Source organism: Oryzias latipes, chromosome 7, assembly GCF_002234675.1.
Source record: "Oryzias latipes chromosome 7, ASM223467v1".
In the NCBI taxonomy this organism is placed as follows: domain Eukaryota; kingdom Metazoa; phylum Chordata; class Actinopteri; order Beloniformes; family Adrianichthyidae; genus Oryzias; species Oryzias latipes.
In genome coordinates this window covers 11,170,790-11,185,385 of record NC_019865.2, presented here as the reverse complement: position 1 = coordinate 11,185,385, position 14,596 = coordinate 11,170,790, and the positions used below count along the sequence as shown (strand labels likewise).

Below are 14,596 nucleotides of genomic sequence, written 5' to 3'. Positions count from 1 at the left end.
ACTTTTTGTATGGAGGACCTTTTTGGATCCACCCATATCCTAATGTCTTTTTCCTACTCCTCTTGCTTCTCGACATTTTTCCTGTTTGATAAACAAACATGGTTACAAACCCGAGACAGCGTTGAAGTAACACCACATCCAAAACATACCTGTGCTCAGAGATTGTCTCCTCCTGGAACAGAATTTGGTTTGTACTCCAGAATAGGTCTTTGTGGTCGTAGGTCGACTTTAGATGAAGACTGTTAGCTGAAGCCTAAGTTGGAGAAAACGTTCAAACTTATGTATGTCCTCCCATTTTGGACACTTTGTGATTTACCTGAGATCCACAGCTTATTGCGCCCCTTCGGGTGCTGGGCAGAGTGGCTGCATGATAGAGACGATTCCAGGATTCAACAAGCCTTAACACAACAAAACAAGTGTTTACCAATAAAAACACAACAGACATCCAATAAGCACATCTTTTTTATTCTTTTTCAACATCATCTGTCTGTAATGATTGATCTTTAACATGTGAACAGACTCTGTCTGCAGCTGAAATAAAAAAACAACAACAAACATTTACCCTTTAATAAAAAAACAAAAATGGTAAAAAATGATATGCACCTTAAAGGGTTTCCTCTCTTTCCAGAACTGGTTTAATCTATATAGACATCGTCTATGTGTTTCTTTGTTTGGCTTTTTGCTCATGTGCTCATAGAAAACACTATCAAGTAACAGGACAACATCCTGCTTTTGGTCTAACTTTTTTACCACTGTGTTTACTAGTTTCTAATTTCTGTAGTAGTTGTCATGCAACCATTATAGCCACAAGACGATGTTCAAACACTGAGATTGGAGAGGATCCTGTACATTAAAAAGTAAAATAAACAAGCACACATCAAAATATGCAATCTGATCTCAATTTCAAATAGAACTTTTAACATATTTCTTGCTTAATAATCATTGATGATGAAAAATAAGATTTTTCCATGCTTATGAAGACGTTAGTACATTGAAACATGGGCCAGGCTACCTTTGTGTAATGAAAAATTCTAGGAAATTTTAAAACTCAAGTAACTGAAGAAGGTTGTGCGATACAAATTAAGAAAATTATGTTAATTTAGCAAATCCCAGGGCAGAAAAGAAAGATGACAAAATAGCAGAGGTGAGAAAGAGCTTAACAATATGCTTCTCTAATGTTAAAGGGAAAATTTACTTGATAATGTTTGTAGATTACACACACCAGCAATGGGTGTAACAACAATATATATGGTTCTGAACCAAGCTCAAGTTGTTTGCTGAGATGATACCAGGAGAGGATCTCCAACGAGGTTTGCTATAAATGTTTGTAGATGGAGGGGAAACAGAAGAGGAAATGCAGATGGTGGTTTGAAAGAGGGTATGGTGCAGGTGACAACTCAAATAAAAGGAAGTGGAAACCCATTATGAAAACTTGGATCAGAAAAAGGAAACATGGTAGAGTTATCCTCTCTTATCAACCATCTTAAAGTAAGAAGGCACATATGTAGCCATCTCCTAACCTCAGGTTGCACATGACAACCAAAAACAATATTAAGCAACAACAAATAAAATTATATTTTTTTATGTCTAACAGTCCCTTTTTTTTGGTCCCTCGATGTTCAATTGGGATTTTATTAAATTAATATTTAGTTTTTTGTATTATTTTATTACCACAAAATGATTACAAGAATCTCTGTCTTGTAATGTGTTTTATTTTATTTTTTCTGATCTACAATTGAAAGCTCTATTCATGAAATAAATTAGCAATACAATGCTGTTTAGAATATATTATTGCAAGCTTTCTTCATTGAAATAAATCATGAGACATTACTACTTTATTTTAAACTACTAGTAGTGAAAAGAACCCGCCTGCTGTTTTTTTTTTTACTGTCATTCAATTGTACATAATTCTAACATTTTTTAAAAGTTGTTAATTATAATTAGTTTGATAGGAAATACACTAGTTTTTTGTGGAAAAGATACATCATCTTTTGTGATTTAAAGAGTTTAAATGTATCTATGTGGCGGAAGAAAACACTTGAAAAGAGCAAGTCACACTACTGAAAAAGTAAAACATTAGAGCCAATCAGATTGCCCCCTTCCCACTTTCTTAGGCAGAAGCCACGCCCCCACCAGCCCGGCAGGCTGCTCCCACTGCACCTGAGGGCCCAGGTAATGTCTCCATCACAGGAGCTCTGACGGCGCGCGACCATGCAGCGACTGCTGACTGCCCCGCGCCTCCGCGCTGCCGGTGTCGTTGTCCTATGGCTGGTTTTGACACAAGCGTCTGGAGACTTACCCATATGCAAGGAGGTGAGGTCACACCTGTGCTCTCTGATCTGTGTTAGGAGGAGCATGAGGAGGAAAATGTTGCGTTAGGATTATGCGTCATTTGAGTGTGTAAATTCAATACTACTGGAAGTGCTGAATTGAATTTGGTGACTGCAAACGTAAGATGGTTTCAGTCTTTTTGCCTCTTGGCTGTGTGTGCACTATGCAGGCCTAGAAGTAAAACTCAAGGAAGCAACTTTTTCTTTAATGGGGTAATTTTTTCCTAATATTTTAAGGAAAACAACGTTTTTTAAAGCCACACTTTTGGGGAGACAAATATTCCTGACTGCAGCTGTTTCTATTTTAGATAAAATAATAATTCTGAGTTGTTGTTTTTTTTAAAGAAAAACTGTAAATTGTGTGTTCTTTATAAGGGCATCTTAAAATAAAAAATAAAAAAAAGATGTGCATTCATAATAAACAATGCCTGAATTGATTTCCAGTTATCAAAAGCTAGAGTTGTTGCTTTAAAGTAGATAATAAATTATGGTAACTTTAGAGCCAAAGTGGTTTGATGCACACTTGCATGGGTGTCAAAGGGGTCAAGGTTTCTTCAACATATATATTCATATAGCTGGAGGTGTAATCACATCCTGTTTCCATCTGTGCGGTTATGACTATTAGACCCTTTTTTCAACCTGTAACTATAGCATGACTCTGTGTGGCGTCCTCACTCACCTATATCTGAGTCCAGTTTGCATAACAGCAGTATAACCTTTTGATAAAACCCAAACTTCCCTTTTTATCAGATAACCCTGAACCTGAACTGTCCTGCAAGGTTTTATTGTGTTTCAGTGGACTAACAAAGCTTACCACAGCGCCCTAGAAGGTGAGCGTTTCCTTGACAATAATTTGGTCATGAGGCCTCGTTGCCTTGGTTTCCTCATGTTTGTTTAAAGAAGGCGATTAAGCCATGGGACATCTCCAATTTGATGCATTTTAACATTAGAGCATCCCATTCAACCCTGTGTTCAGCCCTCTGCACGGCTAATGTAGGCACTGTTGGAAAAAAAGCAGTAATAGAAGTGCTCCTGCTGCTGTGTTTCTGTTAACTATTAATCCTGAAAGGCTCAGATTGGTCTGATAAATGAACCATCTGGGGAAAAAACACCCTGCTTTTCAGTCAAGTCTTCACATCACTCACTAGTGAAAAACATGGCGAGTTGAAACCTTTATTATACTAACACCAATTTTCTAAAATTCTTCCCTTTATGTTAGAATATTAATCCTTAATTGTAAAAGTCTGCAGATGCTTCTTTTTCAGCTTAATAAAAATGCTCCTGAAGTCTAGCAGAGTATATCTTTGATAAGGGAGAAAAGTTGAAAAGGCTTCCATGGCAAACATTTGCCTCACCTTTTGTTTGTTCAAAAGGGCTGGCCTGGTTATAGAATAGAGATACAGAGGTCTTTCTTGACCTAGTGATCTGTTTTCACCAGCAATAACAGCATCTTTAGGTTTTTGGTTGGTGCGACCGAAACATGAGGGCTTTTAGTAGGGATGCCACAATTATTAACTGAACCCGAACCGTGTGTTACACCATCCCTGCTGCATACCAGTATGTTTACCTTGAAAGTAAAAAAAAAACAAAAAAACCCTGCTAAATTTAGGAAGAATATATTATTGTTTTATTACATAGTATAAGCAAACGTATTGTATTGTCAGTTTTTTTTGTATTTTTTTGTGGTTGAAATTTCACATCTGGTGATTCATCAAACCTCAGATCTTGTGTTTCTGTGAGCAGTGAGAAATGTTCATCAGTTTTAACACAAAAGTAATTTTTTTCAATGCAACATTTTATTTGCAATAACTGATTTTATTTTCTTCCCGTTTATTTTAACAGCATGTTTTAAGGCTTGTATTTCACATTAAGAGCTTTACTATCCAGGCGTGTGAATCTCACAGATGTGATTTCCTCCTGCAGTCTGATTACCACTTTGAGTACACAGAGTGTGACAGGCTTGGGACAAGATGGAGGGTGGCGGTTCCCAACAAACCCGACACGTGCACAGCTCTACCAGATCCAGTCAAAGGCACTCAGTGCAGTAAGTCTACAGCTTTTTTCATGAGGAGTGTGTGCCTTTTCTTCTCAGTTTTTGCTTTCGTTTTTTAGCCTTTTCCTGTGGTGAGGGTGAGTTCCTTGACATGCAGTCGCAGCAGTGCCAAAAGTGTTCGGCAGGAACCTACTCTCTGGGTACGGGTGTGGCATTTGATGAGTGGGACAGCCTCCCAACTGGATTTATCACTCAGGGGGTGATGGTGAATGAGGGAAAAACCCTTACTGACTGCTCTAAGTAAGAATCAACTGTCCCAAAAGCCCATTGTTTGTTTATCAGGGCTTCTGAAACTTCCTCTGTTGACTCTTTGTTTTTGCAGCTCCACCTGGACACCAAAGGGAGATTATGCGGCCTCTAACACAGACGAGTGTACTGCAACCCTGTCTTATGCTGTGGGCCTGAAAAAACCAGGAACTGTGACCTTTGAATATTTCCACCCAGACAGAAACCTTTACTTTGAGTTCTTTGTAAGTGCTGCTGTCGCTTCAATGTGTTTGGCATATTTTGGAAAGATTTGGTAAATGTGTGACTTCATCCTCCAGGTTCAAAATGACCAATGCCAATCAGCAGAATCAGAAAGCCGCTGGATAAAGGTCTCAGAGAAGGACTGGAACCAGTACACGGTGCAGCACTTCATCCATCCATGTTAATGTAATGTCGTCATTATTTCTAAAAATTTTTAATTTGTTCTCAACGATGGCCCAGGTTGATCTGACCAGTGGGAACAATGTGCTTTACTGGAGAACCACCTCATATGCTCTCCAGGGTGCTGCTGTCAAACCTGTGCTTTTAAGAAACATCCAGGTCTCAGGTACAGTGTTCCCTTCCCAGATGTCTCTTTGTTATTGATTAAATTATTATAATTAAATTAAATTATTGATGTCTGCTTTTCTTCCAGGGGTGGCATACACTTCTGAGTGTTTCCATTGTAAACCTGGCACCCACAGCGCGAAGGCAGGATCTGCACGCTGCACCCCCTGCCCTGCTGATACCTATTCCAACAAGGGTGCCACTGTTTGCCATCAGTGTGAAAAAGACAAATACTCTGGTATGTCTGTTTGCACTTTTCATCCTCTGTCAACAAACTGCAACCATGCCCCTCAGGAAATACTTGTGCATTCACAGCCGTTACGCATCTGCATGCAGTTACGCTTGTACAAATACATAAACGGACACACACAGCACCTATAACTTTCAGGTAAAATGCACATTTCTCTGCACAAATATCAGCTTTAGTTGTCACCTGTTTTTTGTAAATATTTTCAGAACCTGGATCTGGAAGCTGCAAGGAAAGACCAGCTTGTACACACAGTGACTACTTCTACACTCACACTCCTTGTGACTCGGAGGGAAAGGTAATTAAAAACAAAAGAGAAGACCAGGAAATACGAGCAAAACCACGCTTCGTCTTCAGAAATATAAGCTGTTGACTGAAGAAGTGATGTTTAGTTTGGTGTGTCCCCCTAGAACCAGCTTATGTACAAATGGATTGAACCTAAGATCTGCAGTGAGACTGCTGAGGGGGCTGTAAAGCTACCAGCGTCAGGAGAGAAGCAAACCTGCCCGCCGTGTAATCCGGGCTTCTTTGTCTCCAACTCGTCATCGTGCGAGCCATGCGGCAGCGATTCCCACTCAAATGGAACAGGTGCTTTAGCCTCTTTTTTTTCTTTTGAATTTAGGAAATGCTTCTTTGTGGTCAAAATGTAAAAGCTGAAGTCTTGAAAATGCAATGGCATCAATTGCTATTACAAGACATGAAGTGTGGTTCTAAAGCTAACAGAAGCAGTGAAGGCAAAAAAAAAAAGTAAGCTTTCTGGAGATGTTAATGATTTGATGTCATCCATCCATCCATCCATCCATCCATCCATCCATCCATCCATCCATCCATCCATCCATCCATCCATCCATCCATCCATCCATCCATCCATCCATCCAGATAGTAAAATCCAGCATAACAATATGAACAGTTATTTACAGTTAGTTATGGCTCAACAAAACTTGCAGTATAACCTGAATAGTACTAACACTTTCACATTCTTAAATCCCAGTGTGTGTCAAATGTCCTGCTGGCACAGAGCCGCTGATAGGTTTTGAATACAAGTGGTGGAACACAATGCCGACCAACATGAGGAGCTCTGTCCTCGGTCAAGAGTACAGCAGTGATCCCAACAGAAGTACAGGTGAGAGCTAAACATATTAAATTTCTATCTGCCCCAATACTACAATATAGTTAAAACAAGACCTAACAGATGACAAAAATTTCCGTGCTTATTGTTATTAAGTATTATGGTAAGTAGTACATCTGTAAGAGTGTGTGTTTACTGCTATAGTTGGATGACTTACTAGCTGTTTAATTCCATTGGGATTGTTCTCATTTTTATTATTTGTGATGAAAGCATGGGAGGTGGCTGGAGAATATGTTTACACCACCCCAGGGTATCATGACACTGACTACTTGATGCTCACGCTCACTGTTCCGGGATACAGGTGACCCAAGTTCATTTTTATATGAATAAAATGTTTTTCTTTTTTTAATCAACAAATGATGTTTGTCTAAGACTTCAACCTGAACCAGTTTAAAAGCACATCTGAGATCAGAATTTCCAATTTATTAAATTGTTTTCTTGCTTACAGGATTCCTCAGTTTAATAATAAAGGCAGTGAAAGAGGGGAACTGTCCCGCATCTCTTTTGTCTTTGAGACCATGTGTACAACTGACTGCAAGTTTTACTTCCTGGCGGTAAGTTAAAACTGTTTCAACATAATTTTACCATTTAATTTCAACTTTTTATGTCATGTAAATGCAGTTTTTCCACCTTTAAATATATTAGAAATAAAGTTTGATAGTGTAAAAGAATACAAGCTGCCAGTCTTTCTCTGCAGGGCTATAGTGAGTGGAATAACTATGTGGTGGAGCAGTGGAAAGGTAGCAGCCGGAAGCAATCTTACTCCTATGTGATCCAGAGCAACAGGACCATCAGCTTTAGTTGGGCTTTGCAACGGACAGAGGAGTTATCCATGGTGAGGCATGTCACGAGTAGATTTTTTCCTTTGTGTAGCATTTCCTTGAGAATATTGAAAATTATTTTTCAAACAACAAATTTCAAATTCTTTCAGTGACACATCCCTCTCATTTAAGTGTAAAGTTCAGATCTTTAGTGGAATTATTGAAATGTGATATATGGGTATCTGTCAGTGTCATGTTTCATCTTGGCACAGATAACTGGAAAGTCTAACCACATAGAAAAAAATAAATGATGCTTCACTTTTTTCAAATCTGTGCATATTTGCAAGATTATTTTTTAAATCTCATTTTCAGTACTAATATGAAGTCTGACTAAATCAAAACAAATGATAAAAAACTATTTGTCTTCTTTTTGTTTATAAAAACTGTTTATAAATGAGCTAACTTTTTATTGGCCTGTTTAAAATAATTATATGAATATTACAGACTATGTGTGATTGCATTGGTAATAAAAAATAAGGGTCAAAGTTAATTACTGTTTCAAATTTTATAGGTTATTGATGGTGCAAATTTAGCTTTTGTGGCTCCTTGTTTCCTTCAAAAAATGTTATTTTAAACACTGCACTTTAGATGGCAGTCTTGAGCTACAAGATTTTATTTCACTGTCGTACACTTCATGCTTTAGTAACCAAGTTAAACCATAAACTCTGATTTTTCTTTATCTTGAAGAGGCAGCTACAGTTTGAACACACAACCTCACAGTGCTTTCTTTTCTCCCAGAACAAGACGTACAACTCTGACTTTGCCAAGATATACTCAGTCCACATCACCAATGTAGTCGGAGGCGTGGCCTCTCAGTGTCGCCGCTGTGCTCTGACATCTGTGGGGACAGACTCCGCCTGTGTTCTCTGTCCACCAGGACACTTCATGGTCAGTGAGACGGGAGCATGCAAGAGCTGCCCACCAAACTCTATCACCAAGGCCAGTCAGCCAGTTGGAGAGGAAGCTTGTGTTCGTTGTGGACCAAATACAAGGAGAAACAAGGTAAGAGAGCAATATCTGCTAAGGAAGTCCAGATAACACTTTTACCACCCTCTCAATGAAATGATAGAGCACATTGAAAACATATTTTCAAAACATTGAATGTAGTACTCACCCAAGGCAATATAATTATTTTCTTTTTTCTTTTTTCGGGGGTCAGGTTGTTTAAGGGTTGAAGGTTTTTTATTGGCAGTTGTATCATGTCAATCCATGGTTTTCTATATGAGAAAAACACACACACACACACACACACACACACACACACACATATATATATATATATATATATATATAGAGTGAAATATAATAGTTTCCTTTTTTTATTTTTTATTTTACTAAAAATCGAGAATAGTATATCTTCTTTAAAACCACTAATAGGTTCAGTAAACACAGTTTATTTGGGAATCATTTTTACAGATAAAGACACAGTATTGTCCACGCATTCTGTTTAGTACATTTGAATACGATGGAGTTTGATCAAAAAAAGTAAGTTAAAAAAAACTATTAAACATTGTTTTTAAAGCCCCACTCTGATTTTAAATAAAAGTGTTTTTGGTGTTTTTACGTGTAGTATTTTTCTCAGCATGGAGGACATATAGAAAATTAAGCTTAAATAGGCATTTTTCTGAGTATTTATTTTTAAAAATCAATGGGAATCAGGAGCTGACGCAAAAATGGTGTTGGAAAAAAATGTAGGTGTGACATAGAAGCTACAATGACAAGCCACAAGCTCCATTCTGATGCATCTACTTATAGATGATATAGATGATGTAGTTCCATGTATGCCTTCGTTTTCCTCGTTCGTTCTGGCATCTGGATCAAAACCTACACAGCTGGATAGCTCCAATATTGCTTTCCATTTTTGTTGCACCGGTAATGTTAGGTTGAGGTTGTGAGGGGCTGTATACTAGTGGGAAAGAGTGGAAGCCATAGGTGGAAACATATAGATGATGGGAAGCGGGGCGGGCTTATTCCATGGCAGCAGACCTGCCCACAACTCAGTGGTAAATTTTTAAGAAGATTTGTCCTAGAATGCGACACCGGTTTTTAGATTTTTGGCTAGAAACGGCATAATCATAATTAAAGGCCACTGGGAACGCTTTTACAATAGTTTAAAAGGTGATCGGAGTGAGACTTTAGGGGTTTTATAACACACTGCCTTATATAAGTTAATATGAACCCAAAACAACATGACTGCTTTTGTAAAGTGATTAAACCCAGTAAGTCATCTGCACATAAATTCTACCATCTGTCTAATTTGGGATTTTCCACAGGCAGACCATTCCTTGAAAGCAGAGTAAGATGTGCCCCTGCTTATTCTCATTTTGCAGGCTCACACAGCTTGTGTCAGTGACTGTAAAGTGGATGTTAAGACAACAGAAGGGACCAGGCTGCACTACAACTTCTCCCCACTGTCCAATGTCACCGAATTCTACAGCAGCCCAAGCTTCACCAGCAAAGGCCTGCGCTATTTCCACCGTTTTAGCCTGGGTCTGTGTGGGGCAGAGGTAAAAAAAGACATTAAAATACTCCTTTAACACTAAATCTGTTTAGTGTGCATACTATATTATATGTGTACCTCTCACAGAACAAAGTGCCCGCCTCTTGTGTGGACAACGTAACAGAGAATGAGAGAACAGTCAAAGGTTACATCTGTCAGTCCACTTTGGTTCCCTCGGACCTCAGGGCTCAGAAAATGGTGTCAGGTCAACCTTTCCTCATCGGGGACTCCCTTGTTGGTATGGATTGAAACCGCTATGATTACACTTTTTAATTATCCCTGGCCTCCTGAGAACACTTATTGTGCATTTACTCATAGGAGTTTATTAGCAACACAATCAGTTCATTAGCTTACAAACCAGTTTTTCCTACTTTTAGAGGAAAATGTGTCTATTTTTAATGAAAAGCGTAACAAGTTTACGTGAGAAGGTTTAATATTACAACCACTTGTGCATTGTGCAGCAACATTCAATTTGTCTTAATTACATTTCTTGAATGCACAAACAGAGAGCAGTGAAAATAAAGAAAGAGAAAAATTTTAAGCGGAGGAGAATACAGTTCAGGTGTCAGAAAATATGTTTAAAATAAATCAAAAACACTGCATTTACTCACCCTCACTGCAATTAATCTATTAGACATACCTAAAGTAGATATTCAAAAACTGCCCTTGTGTCTGACTCAAGCAGAGAGAAGGTTTTTGAGCAAAAAGGTGGTATTTTCTGTGTTCCTTTGAAAGGTAGATGCTCTTAACGTTTAAAGCTGACTCGGAAAAGGTCACCAGTCCACACGCAGACAGACAAGCACACACACACACACACACTCACATTTACTCCTGTTGGACAGTTTAGAGTCAACAACCAACTTATGAAGAATGTTTTTGGACTGTAGAAGGAAGCTGAAGAAAACCCACACATGCACTCATAGAGCATGCAAGCCAGCCTGGATTTGAACCAGGGTCCTCTTGCTGGGAGGCAAAGAGCTAACCACCTGCTCCTTAGTTTTCATGACTAGAAAATAAAGTAATACACATCAACCAGTTTTTAAAGCTAGACTGTAAACACTTTGATTTTAGCATGGGAGTTCATGGGAAATTGCCCCCTACCTCCACTTTAAGGAACTTCCGGGTTATCAGAAGATGGTTATCAGAAGATGAAGACTTCACTGAAAGTCAGATAAATCCACTTAAAGTTATAAATAATTGGTTGTAAGTTGTAATTTAAATATCATTTAAATAAAAAACAATAAATGAGTTATTTCCGAGTCAGTTTTTTAACAGTTAAAATTTCTTATTCTAATTTACAGACAAGATGATTTACACATAAGTAGTGATTATGGTATTGCTGGATTGTTTGTAAGGAAAATATGATGGTGATGATGAAGTTTGTTTCTGGTGTGTAGTAAAACTGTAAATCTTTTGATCACAAAGGTGTTTCCACTGAGACGACCCTGCTTGGGATCTCTTCCCCAGCATGGTTGTTTCCATCAGCATCCGAACTTCCAGATGTTATATTCTATTACCGGTAAATAATTGCTGTGTCATTTTGTATTATGAAAAGTTTAAAAAGTAACTGCATGATGGAGAACTTTTTTTTTAAACACAATCATAATTTTTTTTAGGTCCAGTGACATAACTCAGGCTTGTAAACAGGGGAGGTCAGCCACGATCAGACTCAGATGCAACCCTGCAATAGCAGCTAAAGACTTCATCCATTTACCAAGGTATACTACAAACAAGTTCACCTGGCTTTAGATGATTTATTGAGACAATTTTATTGTGTAATATAGCTTCACTTTGCACCAGCTCAAAAAGCCTGAAATGATTCTTTCCTGACTTCACAGTAACTGCTCCGAAGGGACATGTGATGGCTGTACTTTCCATTTCTTGTGGGAGAGCCAGCATGCGTGCCCTCACTGCACCAAAAACCATTACAAAGAAATTGTCAGTGCTTGCATCCAAGGAATACAGGTTAGTGTTGCATAACTGTGAAACATGCAGACTCCTCTCCTCTCCTCTCCTCTCCTCTCCTCTCCTCTCCTCTCCTCTCCTCTCCTCTCCTCTCCTCTCCTCTCCTCTCCTCTCCTCTCCTCTCCTCTCCTCTCCTCTCCTCTCCTCTCCTCTCCTCTCCTCTTCTTTCCTCTCCTCTCCTCTCCTCTCCTCTCCTCTCCTCTCCTCTCCTCTCCTCTCCTCTTACCTTACCTTAATTGAATTTAAACTTTACCTGAATAAATCACATTAAAAATCTCAAAGTTTGGCAAAAGTTCACTCATGTGGAAAATCTGCTTCATGTGCTCTCCAGAAAACCACTTACATGTGGCAGCAGCCTCTGCAGTGTAATGGAGGAGTCTCACTACCAGGACAAAAAGTCAGCGCTTGTGTGAGTCTGGATTTTTGGCTTAAGTTTGGTGTTACGACTGGAACCATCGGTGCCCTGCTTCTCGTCAGCATCAGCTGTTATTTTTGGAAGAAAACTCGCAAGTGAGACATTACCTTCTGTTTCATTTTTCTGTATCTTTGCTCACAAGTGACAGATCGTGTGAGTCTGTCAGACCTGGGAATGCTGAAAAAACAAAAAGCACACTCAGTATTAAATGTTTTAGATTATAAGACAGAAAATGTGAGTATGAAAATGTTGAATATTTAAACACACCACAGTTCCATTTTCAGCTTTCCTCAGACTTGTTGCCAGCTATTCTGGTCTGGATGGTCTGCTGATCGAAGAATTCCAGCTTGACCTTTTTATAACTCAGCTATGATGAATTAACCATGACGTCAGAAAATTTGTTTACTTGTGAGATCAGCAGCTTGAGCTTTTCCAAAGTCCAAGTAATGCCTGGAATAACACACAAAATGCAGAAAGCTTGGGAAAAAAAGGTTGCTGATGAGAGAAAAGATGAGAATTTTGCCAGCTTTTCTTTCTTTGGTTATTAAAGAGAACGTGTAGATCCTAAAAAAATAAAATGCATCAGCTTTTAAGGCTGGTCAGAACACAGTAGTAACATAAATGGAGTTGAATATTTCACTGAGACATGGTCAGGGCACATTGGAACATATTTAGCTGTTGCCAGGCTACAAATGCAAGCAGCTCCATGCATTTACGGCTGTTTATGGAGTGTCTCACCACACCTCTTCCTCCACCTCTACATCTCTAACTTTAAACATTGACTTTATATTGTTTTAGAATAACTACCTCCAAAAATAGGAACGTATTAATTTGGGGAAAAAAACAGTAGCAAAAGATAAATATGTTTGGCAGGAGTTTTATTGGAATGGAAATATTTTTTTCTTAGTTTATGTAAGAGTAGTAGTTGTATTACCCCTATATGTTTGCATTTTTGTATCAGATAGAAAACAGAAACACACTTATGTAAAAAAAAAAAGCTCCCCTGAAAAGGATTAAAAACAATTCAACCATATGTTAAATTAAGCTGATTTTCATTCTTATATATATATATATATATATATATATATATATATATATATATATATATATATATATATATATATATATATATATATATATATATATATATATATATATATATACAGTATATACAGTATTACATTAGTTCATTTCAAGTAATTCTTGTGACTATTGTGGGGTTTTTCTTTTATAAAATGGAGGAGATGCCAATCATTTCATTCTCGATTGTAAATATATTTTTAAGTCAATGTGTCAGGTTCGTTATGACTTCATCATGCTATTCCTCCTCTGCAGACTGCAGTACAGGTACTCGAAGTTGATGATGAGCTCCGGAGGCAAAGAGTGTGAGCTGCCCACTGCAGACAGCTGTGCAATAATGGAGGGAGAAGATGCAGAGGATGACCTCATATACTTAACCAAGAAATCCCTCTTCAGCAAAATTAAATCTTTTTCCCGAGAGGTCAGCAGCTCAATAACTGCCCTCAACATCAAACACTGATGTTAGTCTTTTCATTGGTTTGGTTGGTATTCTCATGCTTTCTGAAATTATGTTTGCAGAGGACATCTGATGGGTTTGACTCGGTTCCCCTCAAGTTCTCATCTTCTCGCCATCAACAAGCTGAAGATGAGGACTCTGATGATGCTTAAGTCAGAAGATGATCACAATGATAAATTTGCAAAAGTCTGGAAGTTTTATTTTGCATCTCAAGACACCTTTCACAACTGTGTTGAAGTCTGAAAAATATCTAAATTATGTATTATATAAGTTACCAAAGATTATAGTCTTTTTGAGAGTTAATTGAAAGAATAAAAGTTTATTTAGTATTTCTCATATGCTAGAGTGCCACCTTGAATGCTGATATGGAAAGTGTCTTTATGGGTTTCTACAATTTTTTAGACCTATGATGATTTATTTCTCTAACATAAGTTAACAATAGAGGACTTTCATTATTGTGATTTCACACAACCTTGATTTGCAGACTTTTATTTCCAATTTTTCTTATTACTGCTGTTTTTTTAAATCTGGTTACCGTACTGTGTTTATTTGGTAAGGTTTCATATTTGATAGAAAGTTAACGCAGCGACTGTGGCAACATGTATGTTTTTCTTTTTGACTGTTCATTACTTTAACATTAAAATATGTTTTACAGTTTAACGTTTTTAAGTTGGAGTGTTTACAGTGTGCAAACATGTACTGCCTATGTGGTAGATAAATAAATACTGGTACTTGATACCAAAACGTGATGATGGCTTCACTTAAGATCAAATGCAAAGTTGATTT

The 14,596-nt window shown here is 37.9% G+C and overlaps 1 protein-coding gene across 1 annotated transcript; it reads left to right on the top strand.

Annotated features, from left to right (window-relative positions):
- The first annotated feature begins 2,171 nt into the window (after positions 1-2,171).
- Positions 2,172-14,554, top strand: kiaa1324 (KIAA1324 ortholog). Its single transcript, XM_023956558.1, has 22 exons — positions 2,172-2,313; positions 4,254-4,374; positions 4,443-4,623; positions 4,706-4,853; positions 4,929-5,009; positions 5,092-5,197; positions 5,285-5,434; positions 5,653-5,741; positions 5,854-6,031; positions 6,435-6,566; positions 6,783-6,873; positions 7,021-7,126; positions 7,270-7,407; positions 8,132-8,395; positions 9,724-9,900; positions 9,981-10,131; positions 11,319-11,412; positions 11,510-11,611; positions 11,732-11,858; positions 12,190-12,368; positions 13,609-13,774; positions 13,873-14,554. Exons 1-22 carry the CDS (start codon positions 2,212-2,214, stop codon positions 13,960-13,962), a joined length of 2,973 nt encoding a protein of 990 aa, XP_023812326.1. The 5' UTR covers positions 2,172-2,211; the 3' UTR covers positions 13,963-14,554.
- Positions 14,555-14,596: the final 42 nt, after the last annotated feature.

Excerpts from the sequence above, each read along its gene's own strand:
- kiaa1324 (XM_023956558.1), top strand. The coding sequence starts at position 2,212 with ATGCAGCGACTGCTGACTGCCCCGCGCCTCCGCGCTGCCGGTGTCGTT. Across the intron at positions 5,010-5,091 it reads AGGACTGGAACCAGTACACG|GTTGATCTGACCAGTGGGAA; the intron begins GTGCAGCACTTC and ends ACGATGGCCCAG. Across the intron at positions 5,435-5,652 it reads TGAAAAAGACAAATACTCTG|AACCTGGATCTGGAAGCTGC; the intron begins GTATGTCTGTTT and ends AAATATTTTCAG.